Source organism: Trachemys scripta, chromosome 1 (assembly GCF_013100865.1).
Source record: "Trachemys scripta elegans isolate TJP31775 chromosome 1, CAS_Tse_1.0, whole genome shotgun sequence".
Classification (NCBI taxonomy): Eukaryota; Metazoa; Chordata; order Testudines; family Emydidae; genus Trachemys; species Trachemys scripta.
The window spans coordinates 791,557-818,357 of NC_048298.1; the positions used below are offsets into that span (position 1 = coordinate 791,557).

At 50.6% G+C, this 26,801-nt stretch overlaps 1 protein-coding gene across 1 annotated transcript in view; it reads left to right on the forward strand.

Moving 5' to 3' along the window:
• LOC117873434 (staphylococcal nuclease domain-containing protein 1-like) overlaps positions 1–26,801 on the forward strand; it is a 73,794-nt gene that overhangs the window by 7,133 nt on the left and 39,860 nt on the right. The window contains exons 2-3 of the mRNA XM_034762811.1: positions 18,522–18,671; positions 23,826–23,946. Coding sequence (XP_034618702.1) covers positions 18,522–18,671; positions 23,826–23,946 — 271 coding nt within the window. The remainder of the gene's footprint in view (positions 1–18,521; positions 18,672–23,825; positions 23,947–26,801) is intronic.

Sequence of the window (26,801 nt, forward strand, 5' to 3'; positions counted from 1 at the left end):
ATGCATAGTGGATGGCACAGAAAACACACTGGTATGGAAGAGGTGGACAGATGAGTCGTCAAGGCTAGCACTGCAGTGTGGGGGATAAGGATGATAAACATGGTCCACTAAGGAGAGTCAGAAACATGAAGGGCCTTGAAGTCAAGAACAAGAAGCTCTTAATTTTGTTTTTGCACCTTTTGCGTGCATCTTCCTACTGATGTGGGGAAGCCTGCGGAGTTTGGGGAGCTGAGAAAGGGCCTCCAAGCCCCTGCACAAAGGGGAAGAGAAGCTTAAATGTGTCCAACAAGGTCTTTTTGCCCTAAGTGCACTGCAATGGCTGTTCCTTTCTGTGGCTTAGGTCCCTGGCTCTCCCAGCTGGCTGGATAATTACATACATGCTAAATGCAGTCCATGCTACAGCCCTAGGCCAAATGGCAGCTCATTTTAATGTGTGGGAGTTGGTAGTTGATTCAAACTCAAAGTAGCTTGCGGTTGGTCATGGGCTGCAGCTACCAGCTGCACTAGGGTTTTGAAGCCCCATTGCTGCCTTTAACCATCGGGAATCCCAAACTTCACTCAATGACAATGGAGCAAGCTTAATCGGAAGAGTTCTAGGCTGGAGATGGTTTGAGCGCTGCCCATGAGTTAGACCTACATGTCCTGTCACCCAGTGCTCTCATTTCCATCCTGCTTAGATCAAGCTGGATCATCACCTTCCCACCCCTGCAGTCAGTGTGGTCATGTCTTTGTGCGCTAGCTGCAGTGGGTTGCCGTTACTGTCCCATTGTAGGCACTGAGTAGAATGGGCACTGGCTGCTGTCTCCACACTGCCAGTCCCTTGGATCCCGTAATCAGATTTTTCACCCTGTTAGACCAGTTCTTAAGCAGTAGCTGCTTAAATTTAATTTCTTTCTGGAGAACTGTTTCCAATTGAGACCCCAGGTGTTAGCATGGGAACTTTCCTCCCTGCTGTGCTGAAATGAGGGGAGATGGGCACTGTCCATCCTGCCACAGTTAATAGGCAGAAAGCTGGTTCTGTGGATGCTTGCTTGAAGAGGTGCAGTGGTCCTGTGTTATTACCTGGGTGGGTGCAGACTCCCTTGGGGAAGGGTAAAGGAATTGGGGCTGGGGCATAGGAGGGCTGAAGTTGGCAGGGCAGGAGGGAGAAGCAGGTGAAATAAGTAGATGGCAAGTGAATGAAACTGATCATATGAATCTTCCCTTGGGAGGCCCCCCCCCATATAGGGAAATAGCCGGTCTGAGAGCACATGGTACATAGCAACCCCCTCTGCACACTGCTGGCTCAGATATTCTGGTGGTGAGGGCCATGGGAGTACCTGACTAGAGCATATTGGGATGGGCCATGCTGGTGTAATTCAGCCTGCTAGCCAGTTGCTGTAGGAGGAGGGAACAGGAGTCTCAGGAGAGACAGCCCCGTGAGGAGCTGCCGGTGGGACAGAACTAGCTGTAGGTACAGCACTTAGTAAGCCCTGTTCTGTGCGAGGGCTTGTTCGCATCTTTGGCGCTGAACACTACGGATCATAGAGCACGTAGGAGTTAGCTACTGAACCAAGCCAGAGAAGGCAGCAGCACTATTGCAGTGATGAGAACCTAGAAGATCATTGGAAGGAGCAGATTGATAGGTGCAGGGGTTCCCTCTTTTGCAGGCATGGGCTTGCGCAGACAGAGCCCGGGATGTCTCCTTTCACCACTGGTGTCCGATCCTGAGGGCGTAGTAAGTATTCCCAAGACGCCTGAGGTAGTTGAAGGTCTGTTCCCCCAGCTTGGGGGGGCTATAGGTAGGGCTGCTGTCCCACTCGCTGTCAGAGGAATTGTGAACCACCATTCACTCAGTTTGACGTGTTGGGATGATGGGCATGTAGCTTTATACTTCCAAAGACTGATTGTACTGTAGCCTGGCTTAGAGTCCTGACTTCGCAGGGCCCTATCCTTGGGACAGTCTCCTTCTTTGAGCATCCTCTGGCCTCCAAATCCCTACTTAAAGCCACTGTTTCCAGGGATGCTGCCTGGCCTACCTGTTTCATGCCCTCCTCTACTTGAGCTCTTCTGTGGTCTGCCCCCTTTGGTCTCTCTGATCCTAGCCTTTTAATGGTGGAGAACCTGGTCTTACTCTGTGGAACACCATGGAAATCACACCATTCGTTTTTTTAAATCAGGACAAACTGAGAAAATGAGTTTGAGGACATGCTTCCTGAGAGCCAATTCCTGAAGGAGGAAGGTGCTGGCAGAGCAGCGGGTGGGCTGAAGCTATACAGGATGTGTGGGATACACTCTGCCGTGTGTGGGGTGCTGTGGTTGAATGAGGATGTTAAGAAGCTAATAGAGGGTGCAAAGAAGTGTGTTTTGAGGGACTAAGCAAAGGTAATCTGAGAGACTGCAGGCAGGTTGATGGCAATGGCTGATTGAGAGCAGAGCATAAGGGAGCACTGCAGAGTAAGCTTCCCTAGGAGTCCTAGATTTTTGAAGGAGACCGCATGGGCTGCAAGAGGTGGCAAGGGGAACTGGACTGAGTTGGAAGATAAAGCAGAAGTCTTGGTCTTTGTCCCTGTACTGCGGATTTGGGGTCTGTGAATGGTATGTGTCGGGAATGGGGAGGCTTGAAGGAGAATGGGGATGGCCCAGTGATCAGCCTTGCCAAGGGAGGGGCGGCAGGTCAGCAATAAGGTTCCTTTGTGGGTGGAGCGCATGGGATTGAGAAGCTGGTTGCCCCGCGTTTCGGGAAGTGGGGAGGGGAGGCTTGAAGAGAACAGATATCTGGCTAGTCGCTGTGTGAACACGGTGAAGGTGCAGGATTGAAACACAAGGAAAAGCTCTAACTTCACGCCCGCTCCTTGGCTTCTCCTTTACACTTAGGGATGGCAGGGCCAGTCTGTGCAGGTGAGCAGTAGAAATCTGTGCTCACACCTGACTCAGGTTTGCTCTCCTGAGGCCTGGGAGAGTAGTGGGGTCTCTGCCTTTCCCAGCAATGTTCTTGAGAGCGTAGCACTCCTAAAAAGGCCCCAGACATGTATATCCTACGCTGTGTGGGAGCCCCACACATCAGCCTTTGCAGAAGAGGGGGAAGATGCTTCTCCAAGAGCACCCAATCCTGTCCCTGCATGGTGTATGGCAGATGTGCCCCCATGTGAGGAAAGTAGCAGTGCCAAGTGCCTATTAACATACATAATGTGGAGTGGAGGCTGGGCTCTGTGTGAAAGACTAGCTGACCCCTGGGGCAACATGGCATATTCCTTTCTTGGAACCGCAGGTGCAGGCAGATCGTATCCTCTCGCTGCACGGGCAGTGAGAGCTGGATAGTTATACACACAAGGAGGCAGATGAATGGCTGCTGTGGCAAAGATGACTAGGATCTCAGCTTTGTGCATTTTTTGTGATGGGAATCTCAAATCCAATAAAAATGCACAGTAATAATGCTCAGCACGTCTCACAGTGATTGCAAAGAACTTTTCAAAGGAGAGTCAATGTCGTCCCCTTTGCAGATGGGGAAACTGAGCCTCAGAAGTGAAGTCTTATCCCAGGTAACAGAGAGTGAGTGTCCAGGCACAGCTAGGAACAGCACCACATCCACCTGACTGCAAGCCCACTGGACTGTGCTGTAAGGTCTGAGGTCTTTTTCTGCAGTAAACAGCAGCCAGATGGAAAGACAGCAGTCATGAGCTAAGTAGAGTCACATCCTCACATTCCCTCTAAATTATATCAAAACAATGTACTATCGGGCTGTTAAGGAGGCGCTCTTCTCCAAACAGCACCCACCGCCACCAGATAAAGTAACAGAGCTTAAGATGTTTAGAGAGAACTCTTCTTTGATGGCATTCTGTCTGGCAAGGAACCACATATCAACAGTTGTAGTGGGGATTTCACAACCACTTTGTTTTGTCTTTATGGTCCCCACTTCTGTTTATCTGTAGGGTCTCTGGCTCTATGATTTTGTCCGTTTCATAACTAATCTTGCAAGATTTAATTCAGTTAAGGTGCTGGGGTCTGATTGGTTAAAGAATTATTTCATAATGGGCTAGGATTGGTGAAAAATACTGTACTTTAGTTTACAATGATTGGATACGGTACAGCTAAGCAGGACTCAAGTTTCACTATATAAACTGGGATCCAAAAGGAAGTTCTTTGGAACCAACTCCAGGACACAGCCCCAAGATCAGAGCTGCCAGACCTCAACACCATGCCAACCACGCGGTGCAGAATACTGGAGCCACGGACAACCTAATCCTGACTGGCCACCAAGAAAAGCTTGTCTGCCTTATGGGGAGTGGTGCACATTGTATGCTTGCTTAGCCTGTGTATTCTGTTTTTGTAACTGTTAACAAATAGGGGTTAAGGGTATTACTGTGTAAGGCTTTCACTGGTAAAAGGCCCCACAAACCTGCAGAAGATTATGCCCTGAGCCCTAAGAACTGGGTAAGGGTCGGTGCCTTTCATCCAGAGCCCTAGGAACTGGGAAAGGGTTGGGGTGCCTAAATGATCCCGTTCCTAGGGTCTCAAGGTGTAACCTAGTTAAAGTTGGGATGCCCTAGAGTGTGCAGGTAACAATGCTTCCTTGAGAAAATGACCTGCTCTCACAGCAACCCCAGTGCTTGCGGAGCATCCTGCTGAGTTGGATGGGGACAGGCTGTCGTACCTTGTCTTGGAAGCGGCTTTCTTTTTTAAAGCGTAAAACCCTACCACTTCTGGCTGCGGTGAACTTTATGAATGTGACTGGAGTGTAACTGATGCCCACAGCCTGAAACAGCTGAACCTGATCTGCCCCTTTTACCTTGATTGGTAACTCAGAAGTCTAACAATGCTAATCAAAGCATGAGGAAGGTGAGGGGGTGACTAGGCTAGCTTCCTGCATTGCTGTGATCCGTTGCTGTAGTGAGTTGGCGTCTTGTTCTGAACTGCAGGGGTGTTTTCTGACCTTTCTCCTGTGCTTCTCTTTTACCATATTGTCTTGCTGCCTGAAAATTCCTGTTCCCTGAACCTCTGGAAGGAACTCTATTGAATTCAAAAAGAACAGGAGTACTTGTGGCACCTTAGAGACTAACAAATTTATTACAGCATAAGCTTTCGTGGGCTACAGCCCACTTCTTCGGATGCCCACGAAAGCTTATGCTCTAATAAATTTGTTAGTCTCTAAGGTGCCACAAGTACTCCTGTTCTTTTTGAGGATACAGACTAACACGGCTGCTACCCTGAAACCTATTGAATTCAGTCACATTCCATCTTCGTTTGAGCCTGCATGTCACCTTTGGGTTTTCTCTCCTCTGCCACAGCCCCTTGAGTCTTGATGGGTCTCTTCTTGCAATCATTCCCTGTGGCTTCCTCTCTAGGGAACTGCCTGGGGTGAAGAGGGCTGGTGTCCAGGGCAGGTCTTCCCCTGAGGTGAGGGACCTGGGGGAAGGGCTCACTGTGAGGGAATTGCCTTACATCATGTTCATGAGCTGCCATCTCTAACACTTCTCAGCATCCCAGATGAGTTCCTCAGGGGTCACCTTCCCTGTTAGTAGCTCAGGGGTCGGCGACCTTTCAGAAGTGGTGTGCCGAGTCTTCATTTATTCATTCTAATTGAAGGTTTCGCGTGCCAGTAATACATTTTAACGTTTTTAGAAGGTCTCTTTCTATAAGTCTACAAAAAGAACAGGAGTACTTGTGGCACCTTAGAGACTAACAAATTTATTAGAGCATAAACTTTCGTGGACTACAGCCCACTTCTTCGGATGCATATAGAATGGAACATATATTGAGGAGATATATATACACACATACAGAGAGCATAAACAGGTGGGAGTTGTCTTACCAACTCTGAGAGGCCAATTAATTAAGAGAAAAAAAAAAAAAACTTTTGAAGTGATAATCAAGCTAGCCCAGTACAGACAGTTTGATAAGAAGTGTGAGAATACTTACAAGGGGAGATAGAGTCAATGTTTGTAATGGCTCAGCCATTCCCAGTCCTTATTCAAACCGGAGTTGATTGTGTCTAGTTTGCATATCAATTCTAGCTCTGCAGTCTCTCTTTGGAGTCTGTTTTTGAAGTTTTTCTGTTGTAATATAGCCACCCGCAGGTCTGTCACTGAATGACCAGACAGGTTAAAGTGTTCTCCCACTGGTTTTTGAGTATTTTGATTCCTGATGTCAGATTTGTGTCCATTAATTCTCTACGCAAAAGAACTGTCTGTACTGGGCTAGCTTGATTATCACTTCAAAAGTTTTTTTTTCTCTTAATTAATTGGCCTCTCAGAGTTGGTAAGACAACTCCCATCTGTTTATGCTCTCTGTATGTGTGTATATATATCTCCTCAATATATGTTCCATTCTATATGCATCCGAAGAAGTGGGCTGTAGTCCACGAAAGCTTATGCTCTAATAAATTTGTTAGTCTCTAAGGTGCCACAAGTACTCCTGTTCTTCTTTTTGTGGATACAGACTAACACGGCTGTTACTCTGAAATCTTTCTATAAGTCTATAATATATAACTAAACTATTGTTGTATGTAAAGTAAATAAAGTTTCAAAATGTTTAAGAAGCTTCATTTAAAATTAAATTAAAATGCAGAGCCCCCCGGACCAGTGGCCAGGACCCGGGCAATGTGAGTGCCACTGAAAATCAGCTAGTGTGCCGCCTTTGGCACGTGTGCCATAGGTTGCCTACCCCTGTAGTAGCTGTTGGAGGCCAGCTATCTCTGGTCAGTACAGGTAGACATAGATTCCTGATATGCGTGGGAGGTGGGGGATGTGGTTGGATCTTTACTGTGTGCCCAGACACTGTCTGGTGTAGAGCTGGAAGGCACCTGGGTTTAGTCCAGCCCCCAGTGGTGAAGCTGTAACCTGACCTGAGTAATTACCCTCATGGAGTTGCTGGCTGATGTGCTAAAGCACTGTCTGATACTAGAGTCTCCAGTGTACTCTGTATCCTGCACAGTGTTGCTTGAGGCTTGTTTTATAGCTCAAATCTAACGATTCATCGCTGATCAGATAGGATTGGTGGTTGGTTTCTTTCCTGTTGCCTTTTTTGCATAAATGACAGGTGATACAGCTGGAAACAGCCTGCTGATTCATCCCAGGCCCTCATAAAATCTCTTGCATGTTTGCAAAGTCGAGGTGACTTGCTAAAGACAAGTCAGTTGTTCCATCTTGGAATACTTGGTTTGAACTGAGGGTTCTTGGGTCCTGGCGTGGATTCCACCTAGGGAAGGGCAAGCGCGTCTGCCGAGTGGTCTTTCCAGGGCTTGGGATTGCTCCTGTTCTGCTCAGTAATTCCAGTACTGTGTCCTGGATGTTGCAATCCACTCAAAAATGGCTGAGTACTGGCTGCTCCAATCTGGTGCTGAAAGAGAAGTCAAATGGCCAAGGTGGTGGGTGCATGGCTTGCTTTCTTGCCAAGCAAATAGTAAATTCTAACAAGTCCAAGCATGTAGTATGTGATGTGTCTCAGCAACTTCTAGCCACCTAGTCAGGTTTCGCTTTTTGCTATATGTGCAGACATGAACAATCAGAGCAAACTGACTACTAATTTCTAGCAACAGGTTAAGTGGCACTTCCCCCTGGGAGAGGCCATCTGGGAGCTTGAAAACAATTAAATGCAAATTCTGGCTAGCCTTCTGGTGCTGAACTCACTAAATGTGTGAAATCAGCAACTTGGGGCAGGAACTTAATTTGTGTCTTTAAAGCTCTGTGCATTGAAATATATAGAAAAGATATAGGAATGATGGTAGTTAATTTGCACCTCAGACGGTACCCTCATTTTGAGCCAGTTTGTGGGTGACTACAGCTGCTGTATAAACATGTTTCAGAGGGGTAGCTGTGTTAGTCTGTATCAGCAAAAAGGACGAGCAATCCTTGTGGCACCTTAGAGACTAACGAATTTATTTGGGCACCTCTGCCTTCCCATGGTATCCGGTTGTAAATGCACCATTTGACTTGTTTTACAATGTGGGTTTCCTCTGCCTCTTTGCTAGCGTCCCCCCCCTTTTACATATACCCCTTTGTGCCCAGATCTTGCTTTTGTGGCTTTCTTTCCCATTATGCTCTTGGCATTCTGAGCCTGCTGAATGTTTTAGCTCGGGGTGGCCAACCTGTGGCTCCAGAGCCACATGCGGCTCTTCAGAAGTTAAAATGCGGCTCCTTGTATGGGCACCGACTCCAGGGCTGGAGCTACAGGTGCCAACTTTCCAATATGCTGGGGGGTGCTCACTGCTCAACCCCTTGCTCTGCCATAGGCCCTGCCCCCCCTCCCCTGAGCCCGCTGTGCCCTCACTCCTCCCCCTACCCCCGAGAGCCTCCTGCACTCTGCGAAACAGCTGATCGGGAGGGGGGGGAGTCGCTGATCTGCAGGGCTGCTGTGGGTGGGAGGCACTGGGAGCAGGGGGCTGCTGACGTATTACTGTGGCTCTTTGGCAATGTACATTGGTAAATTCTGGCTCCTTCTCAGGCTGTTGGCCACCTCTGTTTTAGCTCTTTGCCTGACTGATAGTTGGACCTCGTGCCTGGGTTATAAAGTCAGAAGCGTGAGTGCTGAGTGGAAGGGTGACTGGTAGGTGTGGTTTCAGGGTAGCAGCCGTGTTAGTCTGTATCCTCAAAAAGAACAGGAGTACTTGTGGCACCTTAGAGACTAACAAATTTATTAGAGCATAAGCTCTATATGCATCCGAAGAAGTGGGTTGTAGCCCACGAAAGCTTATGCTCTAATAAATTTGTTAGTCTCTAAGGTGCCACAAGTACTCCTGTTCCTTTTGGTAGGTGTGGGACAGTTGTATGGATTTTATTGCATGTTGTGTGAAAAGACAAACCTTGCTATCTCCAGGGCTGGTGAAAAGAGTTGAACTCCTGCCCTAGCAGAGACTGTGTAGTCTGAGCCGTCAGGTCCAATTTGCACCAGTCCCATAAAATCTCTGGGTGAGGTCCTCGGCTGTACTGAAGGAATGCACAAGGCAGGATAAAAGCACACTTTGTGTTGCACTGATCTTGGGCCAGTCCCTAGTGTAAGAGGAGCCTAAATGCTGTTTAAGTTGACAGCAGCTGCTGACAATTCCAAGGGACCAATATCACGGGGGGGGGGGGGGGGTGTGTGTGTCTGGTGGCACCTACACTGGCAGCTGGAGGTGCTTCTCTGTCTGCCCTTGGCTTGTGCTGGAGTGATCCTCCTATGACCAGATATGCCAGCTTTTGGGGGGACTGTGCCATCTGGACTTCTTACTGAAATCCCCCAGAACCACCAGATTCAAGGTTTCACTTGCTAACAGCAGCTGCCTCTTCCCCTCATCAGAGAACCCTAATAATTTCCCAAAACACTTAGGTGTTATTGGTAATTGGCTAAAACAGTTAACAGCATCTGACTCTTGTGCCCTGTAAATTAAAGATGAAGGGTAATTACAACTATGAAACTTCCGAGTCCTTAATGGTTGAGCACTGAGGTCTTTGTAACAGGATTGATCTGTATGTATAATTTACTTTCAGGCTTAAAGTGAAACTCATTTTCCAGTAGTTTGTATTGTGAATTTATTTCATTTATATGATTTACTGTATGGCAAATAACAAATCACATGTAGCGATGCCTGGTGCCATGTGCAATACAAATGATCTCCAGGTAGGAAAGTTTGGGACCAGTTATCTGGTGTGTACCATCTATCTGCTGTTCAGCTGGGCACAATGATATGCTCATGAACACAGGAGGCAGCATTCTCCAGTGCTGGGAAACATATCACAGTTTCCCTGGTACCTTGCGTATAATGCTAAAAGCTGAACCGAGCCCTCAGTCGGAGTGGAATGTGGATTCAGTTCCCAGTAAATCAGTTACATTGAATCACTTTTTCTCCTGCTAGATCCCAAAAGCCCTTAGCAAAGGGATACACAAGGAGCATTGCAACCATGTCTGGGGTGGAACACGGTTTAACAGAGAACAGCAACCCTTCAACTCTTTAGGTTAGGAAGTAAGGAATGTTGACTCCAATTTAAGCCACAGTGGGAATTTTATGGAAGCAGGAAGTGATAGTCAGCTTGAAACATGACTCGGGGCATTGTGGCTTTTAATAGCATCCATCACCATGGTAGCTAGCTAATAACCTTTAGAAAATAGGAAATGTGCGACCCCTGGAATCCCAGCTAATCCCTGACTGGGCTGGCAGGGGGCCAGACTTTGTTCTCCAGTGCTACTTTACCCTGCAGAGACAGTAGTGTGATAAACGGGTGGGTCACGGCCTTGGGGAGAATTGGGTTGAGACTAACTAGACCAGAACCCTGGAAAGCCTTTTGTTTGCTGTCCACGCTGGTCAGATTGTTCTCAAGTTACTGTAATTTATGGAGCTGGCAACATTTCCCAACAATGTATGCGAGAGAGGGAGGGTCTTTCTTCCCTTGGCCTTGTGGGCCATTCTCTTTTTCCTCTCTCCCCCTTTCACTGGCAGATCCCCCAGCACATTCCGGTTTCCTGTTCTTTTTGCGGATACAGACTAACACGGCTGCTACTCTGAAATCCGTAATCTGAAAATGTGTAACCACTAACAGCTCCAACAGTCAGTCAATGCCAAGTGCTCAGGACCTTGGTTTTAATTCTCCCATTAGCACCTCTGAGTGGAGAGTGTCCAGATTACAGCACATGGGAAGCAATTACTGTCCTAGCTCCCTTGTAGAAACTACCACCATATGCGGGGACCTGGCTGCAGCCGAGGGCTTCATCTTGCAGTGGAGATGAGACATAACCATGTTTTGCCATTAGTCCTGAGCTGTTGCAGCCTTGGACTTGAGTGAGGAACCAGCACAGTTCTGCAGGAACTTTAAACACCTCTGGCCCTGTCTGTGCTGCAGGACAAACTCTTCCCCAGTCACCTGACAGTCAGGTCAGTGTAGCAGAGACCTAGCCTTGCGAGTGCATTGGTTTCAAATCACTGCAGGAGTGGGGTGGGGGCGCATGGCAAGTGTGTATTTGGAGCTAAATACCTGTAGGCTAAATTCCCTCTAAGCTGCACGGCTGCGCGGATGCCTATTAAGCCCCGGGCAGGGGCTCAGAGCTGCGGTGGGGTGAGGTGCCTCTCTCCGCCAGCCCCGGCACAGACCTGCTGCGGCCGGTGGAGAGTCGCCTCTCCCCACCCCCCAGCCCAGGTGCTGCTGGGGGGAGTCCTCTCTACCTGCTGTAGCCCCCAGCAGCCTGCACCCCAAACCCCTCATCTCTGGCCCTACCCCAGAGCCACACACCCCAGCCAGAGGCCTCACCCCCCTGCACTCCAACCCTCTGCCCCAGTCCTGAGCCCCACACTCCAAACCCCTCAGCCCCACCCCAACCACATGAATTTTATGTGCACCAATATGGAGGTGATGTCACACAACAAAATTCATTCTGCACATGCGTGGGGAAAATTAGAAGGAACACTGCCCAAATTCTTCCTTATTTATAACTGCAGTGTGACTTACCCTCCCTTTTCCTGTGCGGGAGAGGGGGTGGTTTTTATAATCCAGGTGGAGACATGCTCTAGGCGTATTCTGGAATGAGCTCTTGTATCCCACAGAATCTTGTAGGAGCCTTGGTGGGGGGTGGCACTGCATCTGCAGCTGTGTTGCTGTTACTCCAGCTCCCATCTGGAATTGCCTGGGGACAGCTTCCCCCAGCTACTAGAGAGCTGAGGCCAAATGGCTCTTCTTACCAGCCTGGCAATGGTGATGGGGGTGGGGTATAAGCATGCACCTGGGTGTTGTTAGCGTTTGTGTAATATGGGACCATGCATGGTGGGGACTGAGTTGGGGACTCCAGCTGGGTGCCTCACCTGCCAAGGCTGGACTTGCTGCAGAGATCATGTCTACTGCTGAGGGGGGAGAAAAGGGGATAGTCATTCGTGGCTAGAGGATGGTGCCCATCCTCAAGTGGGTCAGAACAGGGGGGCGGATGGTTAAGCGCCTGGACGACTCAAGGGAGGAGAAACTGAAGTTGCCTCTGGAAACACCTGTTTTCGGATTCCAGCCCTTTCAGGTGATGTCCTGTGATGTCCTGATGACCCTGCTGGTGTCAGCAGGGTCCTGGCCAGGGGCATAACTGGAGGGGGTGTGGAGGTTACCCACATCTGATGCTTTAGAGGAAGGCTAATGCCTGAGGGTGGGGACACAAGACTTGATGGATGAATGCTCTGGCTGTGGTGAGTGATGCCTGGGCGGGAGAGGAATATGTCCCTCTTTGAGACAGGAGTATCCTGCCCCACCATAGCCGCCTCTTTCTTTCTGCCGGGTCTGACGCAGCCCAGAGGAGTATGTGCTGAACGATGCAAGCAACTGCATTCTCTGCATGTCTCGCACCATAGACTCACGCCTATCCCGGACCCGAACAATGGCATTGAAGGGTTCATGCTGCCTGTCTGTGCTCCAGCATTGGAGAGTGTGCATTCTCCAGAGAACATCTCCACTCCCTGTCTGGACTCTATTTGCTCTGCTTGCTGCCAAACAGCCCTCCTTCTTACAGACTCGGAGCAATCCCATGCGAAGAAGCGTGGCTCTGTAGGCTAGCGTACATCCAGCTTGCCTGGAGGGAGGGGAGAGCTCACCTGTTAGATTAGATCTCTGCTCTCTTGGCAGCCTGCCTGGTGACTGTAGTCTCCCATTAGCCAGGAGACTGGGCTGGAGTTTGCTTTTTGCATTTGTATTCAAGGCAATTGGGGAAAGGCAAAGAGCAGTCTGAAAACAAGGTTAAAAGCATCCACTTCTTACACTGATTCAGGGCACTGGATGTTCTGTGAATGGAATATTTGGGCTATAATTCATCCGAACATGGCAGCTGTCCTCAGTGCTGTGGCATGCTGTGAGAACAGGACTGTCTCCTGTAGAGCTCAGTAGATCTGGTTTATCGGTGCCTGCATGGCAAAGGAATTTTCTCTGAACTATAGGCTTGAAAAATTCTCCATCTACTAGCCAGAGAGCTGACTTACCAGACAAGGCTGCTCCCATCACCTCACCTGGCTAGGTAGTTGTGTTCTGTCCTCTCTGGGCTCTTGGGAGGTGATATCACTCCTCTTAGGGGTGCTGGCAGGTTTGCCTTTCTAATGTTCAGTACATCTTGTGGGCAGTTGGCTCCCAGACTGCTTGTATGTGCATCAGCAGATCAGAGTGCTCCTGAGAATCAGTGAGACCAGGCTGTGTCCTTTGATCCCTCTATTCGTCACTCATAACTGGTCCCAGTAACTGATTAGTGGTGTAGAGAACCCATACCTCTTAGAACACGCTCAGCTTGAGATTCCCATGCATTTTATCCAGCGCAAGACATTGTTAATGCCACATGATTGAGAAATTACACCCAAACCAGGCAGTTCAGAGTCCTGGAGTCTGCAGAAACTATAGCGCCAACCCCTTGCCCATCTGTAAGCGTTTACCAGGAGGGGACCCCCTGACTCTTCTGCATTTAGTTCTCCCCTGATGTTGCGCTAATGTGTTTTGTACAGAGTTCCACAGGAGTCTAGGAAGTGGCCGTGAATCTGACCAGAGCCTTGGCAAAGCAGGGAGCAGTGAGAGGCACTAGAGGTGCATGCAGACTAGAGAAGGCAGCATTGCATTGGATCACAAACATATGGGCTAAAATGTATCTTTTAGAATGAAATATTAGTTCCTGCAGAGACTGATGGCCTTGGCATCCCACTTGGTAGGAGAGGGAATGAATTTTTCAAGCCAGGTTCCTTGGTGTCCAAAAAGGTCCCCTGCGGCCTGATGTGCGGGTCCCCCTCCTTGGCTCTGTTGCACCCCCTTGTGATTGCAGCTGGACGGGGACTGTGCTTGTTGTGGGGATAGCTGAGCAGAGAGTACAGCACAGGCAGGTGCACGGTTATTCTGAGGAGCGAGATAACAGAGGCCAGCAATCTTGGGTCTGAAGGGCAAGTCTGTTGGTGCTGGAGGATCCCACGCAGCCAAAATGATTAAAGCTGTCCTAAATGCACAGCCAGCTGAGAAGACACTGTCTCTGGGCAGACAAATCCTATTAACATTTCCAGCGCTCTCCGGTCCTGGATCCAGAGAGCAGAGGGGTACATGTGGCACCACCGAAATGTCCTGCTGGTACTGAAGCTTTTCCTGCATGGCGTTTGCACCCCCGCCACATGCCCATTCTGTTTGCTTTGCTAGTGCTTTTCCATCCAGCTGCGACTTGCAGAGCCACCTGTGCTGATGGGGAGCTTTTAGGAGGCTACAAGGCACTGGGCTTCTGCTATATTCTCAGAAACCTGTAGGGTGACTGGAGGGGTATCGAGGCCACTCAGTAGCATAGGCTGTGGAGACTCTCTTCCTGGGTTAGCTGCTTGGGTGAAATGATCCTTCCCAACAACCTACTGTTGGTCTGTACTCACAGCTGTAGAAGCAAGGAGAACCTTCAGTCACAGCTAAAGGCTACATGGTGTGGCTCCTCCGGCAGTGCTCTAGTCTAGTTGCTGCACCAATCCTGTCCCTGCATGAGGAGTAGGATGCTAGTTAATTGCCTGGCGCTGAGCATGCTTATCTCTCAGCTCCTCCTGCTTTCTCTGTTGGCAGGTTCCCCTGTTTTTTTTCTGTAGTGAGAATTAAACTGTAGATTAAGCAGCAGATCACATGTATCAGTCAGAATTTGTGGGCCATTCCTTGGTGATCCTTCTCCCTGGGTCCAAGCAGGACTAGATGCAGCTCCCTTTGAAGTCTGGAAATGCCTTTCCAGCCCAGCTTGTGCACGGAAATCCAGTCCCCCAGGTAGCACCGCATCATGGGGCAGGCAAGACAAACGGGTGGTTCTTCATACCAGATATTCAGGGACCTCTGGTATCACACAAGCTTTGCTTCTTGGTCATCCTTCAGGCAGGGCGCCCTGGCCTGGGCTCTTTGGTGTGTGCTCAGGGTTACTGCTCAGGGATGCTCCCTCCCCTTGGGGCTAATCATGCTGCCTCCCCTGAAACCCAACATCTAGTGAATCCAGGCCCAAGTCTAATGAGGTCAGCAGTCCTTCCCAGCAGGCCCTGCTCAGTGAGCAAAACCCTCAAGTGCTGGGTTTGCTCTCCCCACCAGCTGTGCATGTTCTTCTGAATATTCCTGGTGAAAGATTGGTGTTCACTGTCATCATAGCTGCCAGTGTCCTCTCCCTGCATTGCCCCTCACATCTGCTTGGGAAGCTTTGGTCTGTGATTAAGGGACCTGTTACATGTTTGTTTTGCTACATCCATCTTGCTTGTTAGCCCCACGCGTGGCGATAGCACTGCTCTTGCAATTGGCCTACAGTGAAGCCTGTACTATTTTGATTACTGCGGCACCAAGAACAAACACGTGGCAGATGTGAGTCATGTTGTTTAATGCACGACTGGATGGTGCTCAGATACTGTGGTGATGCCTGTGGTAAAAGAACTGATCTAGGATAGGATAGAGAGGCCCCAGCTGAGATCGGGGCCTGAAGTGTTCAGCCCTGTGCAAATATTTAGTAACTGTACACTCTTAAGGGGCAGGGACTATCGCCACACAATAACACGGGTGAGGGGCGCGAAGGCAGGGAGAGGGGAAGTAACTCACCCAGGGTCACCCAGCAGGGCAGTGGCAGAGCTGGGGACAGAGCCCAGCTCTCCTCAGCCCCATGAGACTGCGCTACTTCTCCTGTGTAGCTGCCGAGGGAGACAGATGTCTGAGCCAAGCTCCAGGAGAAGAGCCTGGACATCACTCATTGCAGTCTCTCTTCTCTAGCTAGGAGGACTTGTCTGGCTGCAGTGAATGAGCGATCTAGCACACGTGCTGGGGGTTGTTTCTTGAGGGTGTGGGCTTGGGGAGAACTAGCCAACTGAGACTTGGACCCTATTGGGCCAAGCCCAGCATGGATTCTCTTAGTGGGATTGATCACAAGGGCTCAGTCCTGATGCTCCAGGTCCTTCGCTGCAAGTGGGAGGATTTTCCCATTAGCAGCGCCCCACCTTGCTAACGTGTTCAGTGGGCAGCTCCTGGTGTTGTGGACTTACTCAGTGCATTGGAATAAGCCTCTTCCCTTCCCTGGAGAGCCAACAATTTCAGATGAAATAGACGACGAACAGGAACAGGTCTTGGGTAGGGTTGCCAACTTTCTACTGAATACCCCTGTCCTGCTCTGCCTCTGAGGCCCCACCCTGCCCCGCTCACTCCATCCTCTCCCTCCCTCTGTTGCTCACTCTCCCCACACGCATGCACATGCTCATTTTCACAGGGCTGGCTCAGGGGTGCAGGAGTGGGTGAGGGCTCTGGGATGGGGCCAGGGATAAGGGGCTTGGGGTGCAGGAGGGGGCTCCAGGCTGGGGGTGGAGCTGAGGGGTTTGGAGTATGGGAGGGGGCTCCGGGCTGAGGCAGGGGGTTGGGGTGTGGGAGGGGGTACAGGCTCTGGGCTGGGGCCAGGAATGAGGGCTCCGGCTGGGGAAGGGGGTTGTGGTGCAGGGTGGTGAGGGCTCCAGCTGGGGGTGGAGACTTTTGGGTGGGGCAGGGGATGAGGGATTTGTGGTGAAAGGGGGGGCTCTGGGCTGGGGCTGATGGGTTCGGAGTGCAGGCAGGGGGTTGGGGCTCAGGGATGGGGGGTGAGAATTCCGGATGGGGGTGCAGGCTCTGGGGGGGGGGGGGGGGTGGGGGGGGTTGGGGGGGTGGGGGGGTTCTCGGGGGGGGGGTAAGGGGGTTTGGGGGAGGGGGGTGGGATCAGGGCTGGGGCAGGGGGTGGGTCAGTGGTGCAGGGTCCGGGCAGCACTTACCTCAAGGAGCTCCCGGAAGCAGTGCCATGTCCTTCCTCCGACTCCTATGTGGAGGCGCGGCCAGGCAGCTCTGCGTGCTGCCCCATTTGCATGCACCACCCTCGCAGCTCCCATTGGCTGTGGCTCCCAGCCAATGGGAGCTGCAGAGCCGGTGCTTGCAGCGGGGGCAGCATGCAGAGCCCCCTGGCCGCCCCTATGAATAGGAGCTGGAGGGGAGACATGCCGCTGCTTCTGGGAGCCATGCAGAGCCATGCCAGGCTGGGAGCCTGCCTTAGCCCTGCTGTGCTGCTGACCAGACTTAACGAAAAACCTGACACCTGACAAACCTAACCTTGGGTGAGTCATGGCATGGGATTACTAGTGAGGGTGTGAAGGGCTGCTGGAAGTGGGGTGCAAAGAAGAGGGAGCCGGGTGCATTGCTCTGGGGATTACAAGCATAAAGGGACCGCAACGTGAAGTGCAAACCCTGCCTTGCCCTTGTTTGCACCTAGGGGGCAGCGGTGGTGCGACTGCACAGCTTGCTGACCACCGCTCCCTGGCTGTGGGCCAGGCTTGCAAGTGCCACGGGTGAGTAACTTGATAGCTGGCGGCCCAGGACTGAGCTCTGCTGAACTCCACCTGAGCTCATTTCCCTGGCCCGCAGACAGCTCCCGTTGCAAACAAACCTTCGGTGCTGGGGTTCTCACTACCGCTGGCTGTGGTGAGAATGTCTTGTGCAGAATGTCTTGCTGGGGAATGGGCAGGACGTCCTGTTACTGTCACACCCCGGCAGTCTGAACCCACCAGCCTCGCTGCTCTGCGTGTCTGCTCACTGCTGTGGATGCTTGGAGAGCAGCTCGCTACCTCCGCTTCAATCTGGCATTCGTGCTCTTATTCCTGAATCGAATCCAGCTGCAGCTGGCTGACCTGGTGGCTCCAGTGAAGCTGGTCATACAATTTCTGGCTAAACCTCACTGCATCTCTGCTCACCGGCAGTGTGCTGGGTCTGGCAGCTAGGCTCTGGCCCACTCCTTTCTGTCATAGCGGGACCAGCTGTGCCGTGCTTTACTTCTGCAGAAGGGGCTCACTTCTCCTGCCTACTAACTCCCAGCTGCCTCCTAGCATCTCTCCAGATGGGGCTGACACCCTCGTGTGCAGCAGACACACTTCCTGCTGTCCGTGCAGTGGCTGGAAGTAGGCTTAGCTGATTGTACTGCAGAGGCCTAGTGCAAGGATACACGTGGAGCCCTGTAGTCCAGGCCCCAGGGTGCTGTTCAGCAGAGTAAAGTCAAACTGCTGTCCCTTGGGGCTCAGGTACATTGTTGGGTTTTGTAGACTTGAAAATCGTGTTGCCGCAAAAGAGCGAAGTTCTCTCAAAATTCCACATGTAGATGCACTCCGGTGTCTGTCTCACTCAGTGAGGGTAGGTCTGAAGAGTTTGGCGTTGACAGAACTTAAAGCTCGCCAACTGCGGCAGCTCGAGGGGGTACAGCCAGGAAAGGGGGTGGGAGGGAATGGAAGTTGGGGTCAGCAGTGGCTGTTGTGAAAACACCCCTGTGCATGTGGGGAAATTTTTAAGGTGCTCTTAAGAAGTGTGGAGAGTGATGCTTGAACATAATGATGGGTGCCAGGAATATAGCCTAGATACAGGAACTGAGTGGGGTGAATTTGACGGGCCCATTACAGCGGAAGTGCAACTCCAGATCTGTAATTGGGATCCCTTGGGCAGTGGATGGTGGGAGCACAGATCCCTGTCTGCACAAGGCTCAAGGCGGGGAGGCAGGGATGGGGTGGAACAGAGTATATCACTGGATGCTTCTCCAAGGATTTAACTTTGCTGTTGGAGTACTAATGTTCTCTGTCTGGCTCCCTGCAGGTCCTCTCCGGCTGCGCCATCATTGTCAGAGGGCAGCCCCGTGGGGGGCCCCCTCCTGAGCGGCAGATCAACCTCAGCAATATCCGTGCTGGAAACCTTGCCCGCCGGGCTGCTGCAGGACAGCCAGATGCTAAGGATACTCCTGATGAGGTAGGTGTCTCCTTGCTGGCCAACGGGCTGGTGGATAAGGCTGGATTGCATGTAACTCCTCATGCTCAGAGCACCTCGTACTGTGGCCAGGAACTTAATTTAGAATAAATCAGGGAGATAACCTAATGTGGTTGCCACCCAAATACTGCCTAGCCCTGGCAGATCGCCCAGAAGTAAACCAAGCCAGCAGTGATTTTTTTGCACTGCTCAGTATAGCAAGTCCTCGGTCTTGGACCAGTGTAACTTGATCCATGAGGTGGTGCTCTGTGCTTGGGGCATCAGTGCAGACCCAATGCCCAGATCTGGCACTAGGGGGTGCTGTGCTGCAGGAGTGGGCTGGAGTCTGATCCTAAAGCCCCAGGGCTGGGCTGCAGAGAGCAGTAGGGGTTCTCTCCCTTGTGTACTGACCTAATGCCCCAGTATGGTGGTAGGGGCGCTGTGAATTGGGGGTCAGGCACAGAGTCCTGGACAGATTCTTGCTTCAGCCTCGTTTTGCCTTTAAATTTCTCTAGCTGAAGAGCACAGTTAATTGTCCTCATCTGGTGCTGTGTTGTCAGCCAGCTTGTTGCGTGCCTGCTCAGAGGGAGCGGAAAGTGCCACCTATTGAAACCACAGGGCTTCTTCCTACAGCCTCTGTGCTATCTATCCAAGTAGTGACCAGGCCCAGTCCTACTTAGCTTCAGAGTCAGATGGGTCACAGCTGGAGACGGGAAGGGAAATATTTCTCTGAGAGGGTGTGTGAAAAGACTAATTCACAATCACCAAGCCCAGAAGGTTTTACTCTCCGCTCAGATCCCTCTTTAGCTAGGCAGGCAGGCGTCGTTCTCCATCTAAATTCACTGGTTTAATATGAACAGATTCTGTATTTGAGTAACTGTAGTGTAGCAGTGAGCTTCCCCTCCACTGCCCCAGGTAAATCTTCCATGCTAATGTACAGCCTTGGTTGGGTATGGGGAATAGGTGCTGGCTCTGCGGCACCCCATCGGGGGATAAATAGGACTCCAGCTGGCCTTCTTTTGCCCCCCAGGATCACCAGCACAAAATGTGTATAGACCTTACACAGACCTGTGCTGAGAGAAGCAAATTTCAGCTGCAAGGCTCAGACGTCTCATTACCATAGTCCTCTGCTTCAGTCTTAAGCACGACACAAGCTACAGGCTGCAGATGCTAACTCAGGAGACTCTGAGCTGCCTTTGACTTGCTTTGCTCGAGGGCTAAATATAGAGGATTTAAAAGTTCCTCAAAACCAGACCTATTGCTGCTCCTCCCCCGCCCCCCTTGTTCTGGCTGTAGGCACTCAGACTGGCCATGTTTGAGTGCAGGGCATTTTTTAGTGCTGAGTGAGGGAGCATAGAGACACGGCCAGGTCATGGTTGTATTATGCAGGGCTGTATATTGCATTACATTCTGTCCTGAGATTGAGGGTCCTGTAACTCAAGGTTTTATGTAGCGTTCTGGATACGGTTACTCAGCTCTGGGTTCCCTCCAGTGTCTGAATTGATACTGGTAGGATACAGTAGCCTGGTACATCCTTCCTGGTGTTTTGTAAGGAGTTTAGACAATGGATATCTACTGGAGGATCTCACTGCAGATGAATTAGCAGGGTACTCTACAAGGGCAGTTTAACCACTCACTTTCAGGCCTGCATATTAATTGCAGGACATATTGGTGTCAGTGCCTGAACTTGGCACAGCTCCGATCTTCCACTGGTGGAAGAGTGGGGGAAAGGAACTCCCCACACATCCTCCAGAACATGGTGTTCCTGTCTGAGCCTGGGTATCAGTGGCTATGTACCTGCAGATGGCACATCGATAGCGTGTGAAAGCTAGGGTGAAATTAGAACTTTTCAGTCCAGAGTGAGGTGCTGTGTTTTCAGTGTAGTTACTGGGTTCTATTCCCAGTTTAGATGCTGATCAACTGTTAACCTGTGCAAGTTGCTTCACCAAATCTTACTGCTTGTTTGAAGAATAAATAGAACTGTTTGGGAATTTTTTAGTATATGGATATTGTTGGAAAACGCTGATTCCTGCAAAGGGTTTTGGTTTGAATGAAAGGGTCAATTTCAATACATAGGAAAATTTTGAAAAACTTTAGAAGTTTCAAAATTAAGCTTTAATTAAAATGAAATATTATAGTTGACCTGATCAGAATTTCTTTTGGATGTTTGGCTTGCAAAGAGTCTAGATTTTGACATCCTGTCCTGATTTCGGGATGGGAATTTCTTTTCAAATTCATAGGAAAGGAAAACAGTTTCCTGCCCAGCTCTAAAAATCAAGGACTGTTTTTTTTTCCTGCAATAATGCACCATCTTGGGGAACAATATTTGGCAGAGTATCCGCATGTCCCATTTCAAAGCAAATGGAGAGGTGAGGCTGGGGATAATACTGAAAAATTAGCCCAGAACATCTTAGTGGTTAAGACGCCATCAGGGCAACATTCACTTAAGTAGGCACTGCAAGCCAATGTGTATAACGAACAAAGGGCTATCCCAGGGGGCGGCAACCTTTCAGCAGTGGTGTGCCGAGTCCTCATTTATTCACTCTAATTTAAGGTTTTGCGTGCCAGTAATACATTTTAACATTTTTAGAAAGTCTCTTTCTATAAGTCTATAATATAGAACTAAACTATTGTATGTAAAGTAAATAAGGTTTTTAAAATGTTTAAGAAGCTTCATTTAAAATTAAAACGCAGAGCCCCCTGGACCAGTGGCCTGGACTCGTGGCCAGGACCCGGGCAGTGCGAGTGCCACTGAAAATCAGCTCGTGTGCCGTCTTAAGCACGCGTGCCATAGGTTGCCTACCCTTAGGCTATCCTAAACCAGTTTGAAGAGACATCTCAGTTCTGACTTCTCTTTTTGGTCCTGATATGTGAGCTGTTGTCTGAGGATAGAGTTCTGGTCACATCCTGTTGAAATAACCCATCTGACCAGAAAAGGGCCCAGACTGTATTCTTTCCCGGTAGGGGAGACATTCCTTACAGTAGAGTAGAGGAATCCCTGTGTGGATTCGCTGCTCTGTGCAGTGCAGGAGATCAGACTGGAGGTTCATGATAGTCCCTTCTGGTCTGAAATGCTGACTATTTGCAGCACTTGGATATCAGCATGTGTAAGGTCTGGATCTAAGCACTTCGTGTTGATTTGCAGGGAACAGAACAAAGGTTCAGGGACTTGCTTTTGGGGTCATGTGACCGATCAGAGTTTCTAGGATGAGTAGCTGGTGGCTTCCATTAATGCAGTTGTTCTTGGAACAAATATTTTGGTGGCCTCAGAGTGTGGCCACCAACTCTTGTTGGTGGCCGCTCTCACTTTTTCCTAAAATACTTTAGGAAAAACAAACAAATATGCACATAGACATGGCTAAATCATTGTAACTTATTTGTTGCTAGCTAGTAAGTCTGTTATGAAAAGTGATATTACTGGTATATTTATTATCACTATTCACAGCAGACTTACTCAGCCCTGTCAACAAGCCTGGGGACAAATTAAGCCCTAGATGGGGAGGTACCGGGGGGGCCTGGGGCAATGGGGTTAGGTTGGGGGAGGCAGTGGAGGGCTGGAGTCCGAAGCAGTGTGGCCAGAGCCTGTCGCCCCGCTGTCTCGCCACCCCAGGTCTGAAGCCTAAAGCCTGAACCCTGTCACCTCTGGGAAGGTGGGAAAACTCACTGGCTGCCTGGTCCTCCAGCATTGTGCTCCAGTGTCTCCACAGGGGGAGCAGTGCCCAATCACTGCGGGTGGCCCCAGTAATCAACACCAAGGCAATGCATCCAGGAGCAACAGGAAGGGGCTGCTTCTTTGCACACCCCCTCCGCCTCCCCCGCCCCAATAACAGTCCAGGAGGCTGTGGCTGCATGCCGCTGCAGTGGCCGCATTTGAGAAGCACTGCATTAATGGCTGTGGCGTGTGCTGATTGCTCACTGAGTGGTAATGAACTTGCCCCATGTCCTCTTTTGGATAGAGGTGGTGGAGTTAGAATTAAGCCAAACCTGGGCCACCCACCCTCCCTGTGTTAGATGCAGTATAGAGCTCCCTTAAACTGCAGGTCTCCTTGCAATGAGACTCTCCCTGGGGAGATGGTCTCCTGAACATCTTGCTTAGATGTATAAATGTCTCCTGCTTTATAAAATCACACCTGTCAGTTCAGCTAATTGTTGGTGGCTAGAACAGTGTTCTTCCCAGCCCATTTTCTCTGCTTGCCTGACCCAGCAATGAGGTTGTAATACTGAGTTTCTGCCCTTGCAGCCTTTCTGTGGTTGGAGTGTGGGCTGGGGCATAGGACTGGGGGCGGGGGGTGGGTAGAGCTCAGATCCCCCTGATGAAGCAGTATGGGCATGCAAACTACCATAGAACATTAGACAGGAAATAGCCATTAGCTCATCTAGACCCCCAGGCCAGGGAAAGATTGCTTCTTAGTATGTTTGGCGCTGTTTGGTCCAACTTTGTCTAGTGTTGGGGCTTCCACCGGTGCCTTGGGCAGGTGATTCCACAGCTGTATTCTTACTGTGAGGGTCTTCAATCCGTAGCTTCCCCTGGCTGAATTTACGCAAGTGAGAGAGTAGGGAAGTGCCGTTGCCAGCCCGAGGCCCTATGGCATGGTCTCTGTTTGCCCTGCTGAGACTATCTGGACAGTGTTCATTGTTGCCCCGGGGAGAGGTTGTGATCCTGACTACTTTGGAGCAGATCAAGAGGACAGCAATAGTACAAATGTTGTCTTCTAACTGGGGCTGCTCCTGACCTGTCAGTGCTGGACAGACTTACTTTCCAGCAGATGCCTCCTGGTATCTTTCGCTTCCAAACCACTGAACTGCAGGTGGCCTCACTGGGGTTTCCTGCAGGAGCAGTGGAATGCTGTCTGGCCAAGAGAACACCTGGCTCCTACATAGCTCTTTTCATCAGCAGGTCCCAGTATGAAGGAGGTCAGTATCATTGACCCCATTTTACAGATGGGGAAACTGAGTAACTTGCCCAAGGTTACCCAGTAGGCCAGTGTTGAAGGCGAGACTAGGACCCATATCTCCTGAGACCCAATCCAGTGCTCTGTTTACACTGCCTCCCTATGAGATCTCTATGCACTGTGTCCAGCAGTGGAAGGGGAACCCTTAAGGTCTGATGGTGCCCAGATTGACCTCCAGTGACTAAGTTTTCTGTTTTCCCCCCAGCCCTGGGGATTTCCGGCTCGTGAGTTCCTGCGAAAGAAGCTCATTGGGAAGGAGGTGTGCTTCACTGTGGAGTACAAGACCCCGCAAGGCCGGGAGTATGGCATGGTGTATCTTGGCAAAGGTGAGTAGTGGCTAGGGAGCTGCCAGGCGCCCGCAGGGCAAAGTGTGCCATGCAGGTAGGTGAAGTGACGTGCTGCCCCTCAGTCTGGAGCTGCTGAACCTGACACCTGGCTGTACATTGCCGTTCTTCCTTCTGTGGCATCTTCCATCGTGCAGGCCTCAGGCTGCCCTTTATAGCATTGTCACTAATTCTAGGGAAGTTCAGGTGCGGTTCTCACTGGGCCTCCGGGCACCCACTGGAGCTGGGTGCTGGGTTCTATAGTGCGGTTTGCTTTGCTGGAGCCGCAGACTGTCATTGCTGAATGTGTTTGGGCTCCAGGCTGTGTCAGGTCATGGTGCTAATTGAATTCCCTTAGATTTCCTATTGCAGCCCTTATTGCCATTATAAATCTTGTGGCTTTAGGCAACCGGAGACAGGCAACGGAAGGGAGTTCTCATAGCTCCTGTTTAGTTCGTTAGCATCCTCAGACTGTCGTGTGGGTCAGTGCAGTGAGAATCGATGTTCATTGCCCATGGAGCTGCTTGAGAACAGCGACTCATAAGTGCCAGATAACCCACTTCTGAAACGGGAGTAGCGCTTTGAATGCACCCATTGTCCTTTTTAGGCCATTGCTTTAGTTGAGCTTTTGAATGTTCTATAACTTATAGCATCCTTCATACAAAGCTTCACTGAGCAGCTTGCGATGAGCTGCAATAGACAGCATGCTTAGACGGAGTCTGTTAGGGTCGTTCCTGCATACAGAAAGGGGCAAAGCGACCTATGGAGCAAGGGAAAAGGATCTGAGCTGTAAAAGTGGCACAGCTGCCATAAATATCCAGGGGGCTAGTTCCAGTGAGGAGGGGCTGGGGCTCAGGGAAGAGGAAGGCAAGTTGTGTGGTCTGAAGTTGAATGCTCGGGGCATAAAATGTTTTCTAGTCAAGCTCATCAGTCCAGGCTCTTGTTTCTGTTCTGATGGCTGAGAATTTAGTCTGTCCTTGTCCTTTGCTATGGAGTGGGTCAGAAACCCAAATCTGTGTTCTTCCCACCTCCAGGAGTTTTTGAGTGGGGGCAAAGGCAGGTGGACACACACACGCGGACACACACTCCCTGCCTAATGGGGCCTTGATTCGGATGTCTGGGGGCCTTTGGGTGCTTTCAAACATTCCCAGGCCAGAAGGGACCACTCGGATCTTCTAATCTGACCTCCTGTATAACGCAAGCTGTAGCACTTCCTCATAATAATTCCTAGAGCAGGGCTTTTAGAAAAACATACAGCCTTGTTTTTAAGAACAGCTAGTGATGGCAAATCCACCACAACCTTTGGTAAATGGCTCCCAGGGGTGGTTTACCCCTGCTAGGACTAAGCTGGGGGGAGGAAATTCGAGCAAAGCTTGGGTAGAGAAGAATGCGAGGAAAGAAGCTATAAGGTGTTGGATGGAGAAGGAACAGACACAAACCAATAGAGAGAGAGACCACGAACTATGACAAGAAGTGGAGAGAAGCCAAGAATGAGTGCCCAACAAAAGTCAGACACGCAGAGGAAGTCACCTTTTGCTTTTCATTCACACAGTAGAGGGGATTGTCAGCAGGTCCCAGCTAAAAGCAGTGCACAAGTGGGGCACAGCTGATCTCATCTTTTAAAATGATGGGGAGTCTGGGGGCATGAGTTCTTCACACAATGACTCAGAGGCTTCCAATTCTTCGAGAGATTGCTCATGTATAGTCCACAGTAGGGGTGTGTGATCGCCACATGCACCGGTGCCGGAAGTTTTTCCCTTAGTATACCCGTACTGGGGGAGTACTGCTGTGACCCCTAGAGTGGCGCCTCTATACCGTGCTATAAGGGGAGCTGCACGCACCCCCCCAACCTCAGTTCCTTCTTGCCGCCAGTGAAGGTGGTTGGAACTTCGTGCTCCAGCTCTGCTGCAGCCTTTCTATTCCTTAGTGGTACTGTTCGCTACAGTTAACAGTTTTCAGTTGTTAGAGTGGGCTCGTCCCAGGCTCCATGGGCCTCCCCATCTCAGCCGAGGGACAAATCGGCAGGTCATGAGTCGGCTCTCTCCAGTGCCAGATGACACTATAACGGCACCCCCACTCTCTATCCCGCAAGAGGATTTCAAGGTGCATCAAGACCTGCTAATGCGGGTGGCGTCCAACCTCCAACTGCAGGTCTAGGTGATGGAGAGCCCGTCCGACTCCCTCTTTAATGTACTGTCTTCCTCAGCACCGGGCCGCATGGCACTACCCCTCCACCAGGGGGTAACCAACATCTCCAACACCTTGTGGCAAACTCCCGCCTCCTTGGCCCCGATTTCCAAGGAGGTTGAGAGGAAGTACTTTGTGCTGACCAAGGATCACGAGTACCTCTATTCGCACCTGGCACCTAACTCGCTAGTGGTGGAATCGGTGAACCACCGAGAGAGACAGGGCCAGTCTGCACCCACTCCCAAGGACAAAGACGCCAGAAGACTGGACTCCTTGGTAGGAAATTTTATTCCTCTGCAAGTTTCCAGCTCATGGTGGCCAATCATCAGGCCTTGCTGAGCTGGTATGACTTTAACCAATGGGAGTTCGAACCTCTTCTCCGGGAGCGGGAGAGAAAGGACTTTAAGGCTCTGGTGGCTGAGGGGGCGACGGCGGCCAAAGCGACCCTTCAGGCCACATCGGACGTGGCCGACACAGCGGCCCGTTCCATGGCGTCCGCGATATCTATGTGCAGGGCGTCATAGCTCCTCCTGCCCGCGCTATCGGCAGAGGCCCTGTCCCTCATGCAGGACCTGCTGTTTGATGGAAAAGCTCTGTTCGCAGATCAGACGAACACCAGGCTGCAGGGGATGAAAGCTTCCTGTACCACTCTGCAAACCTTGGGCCTCTAC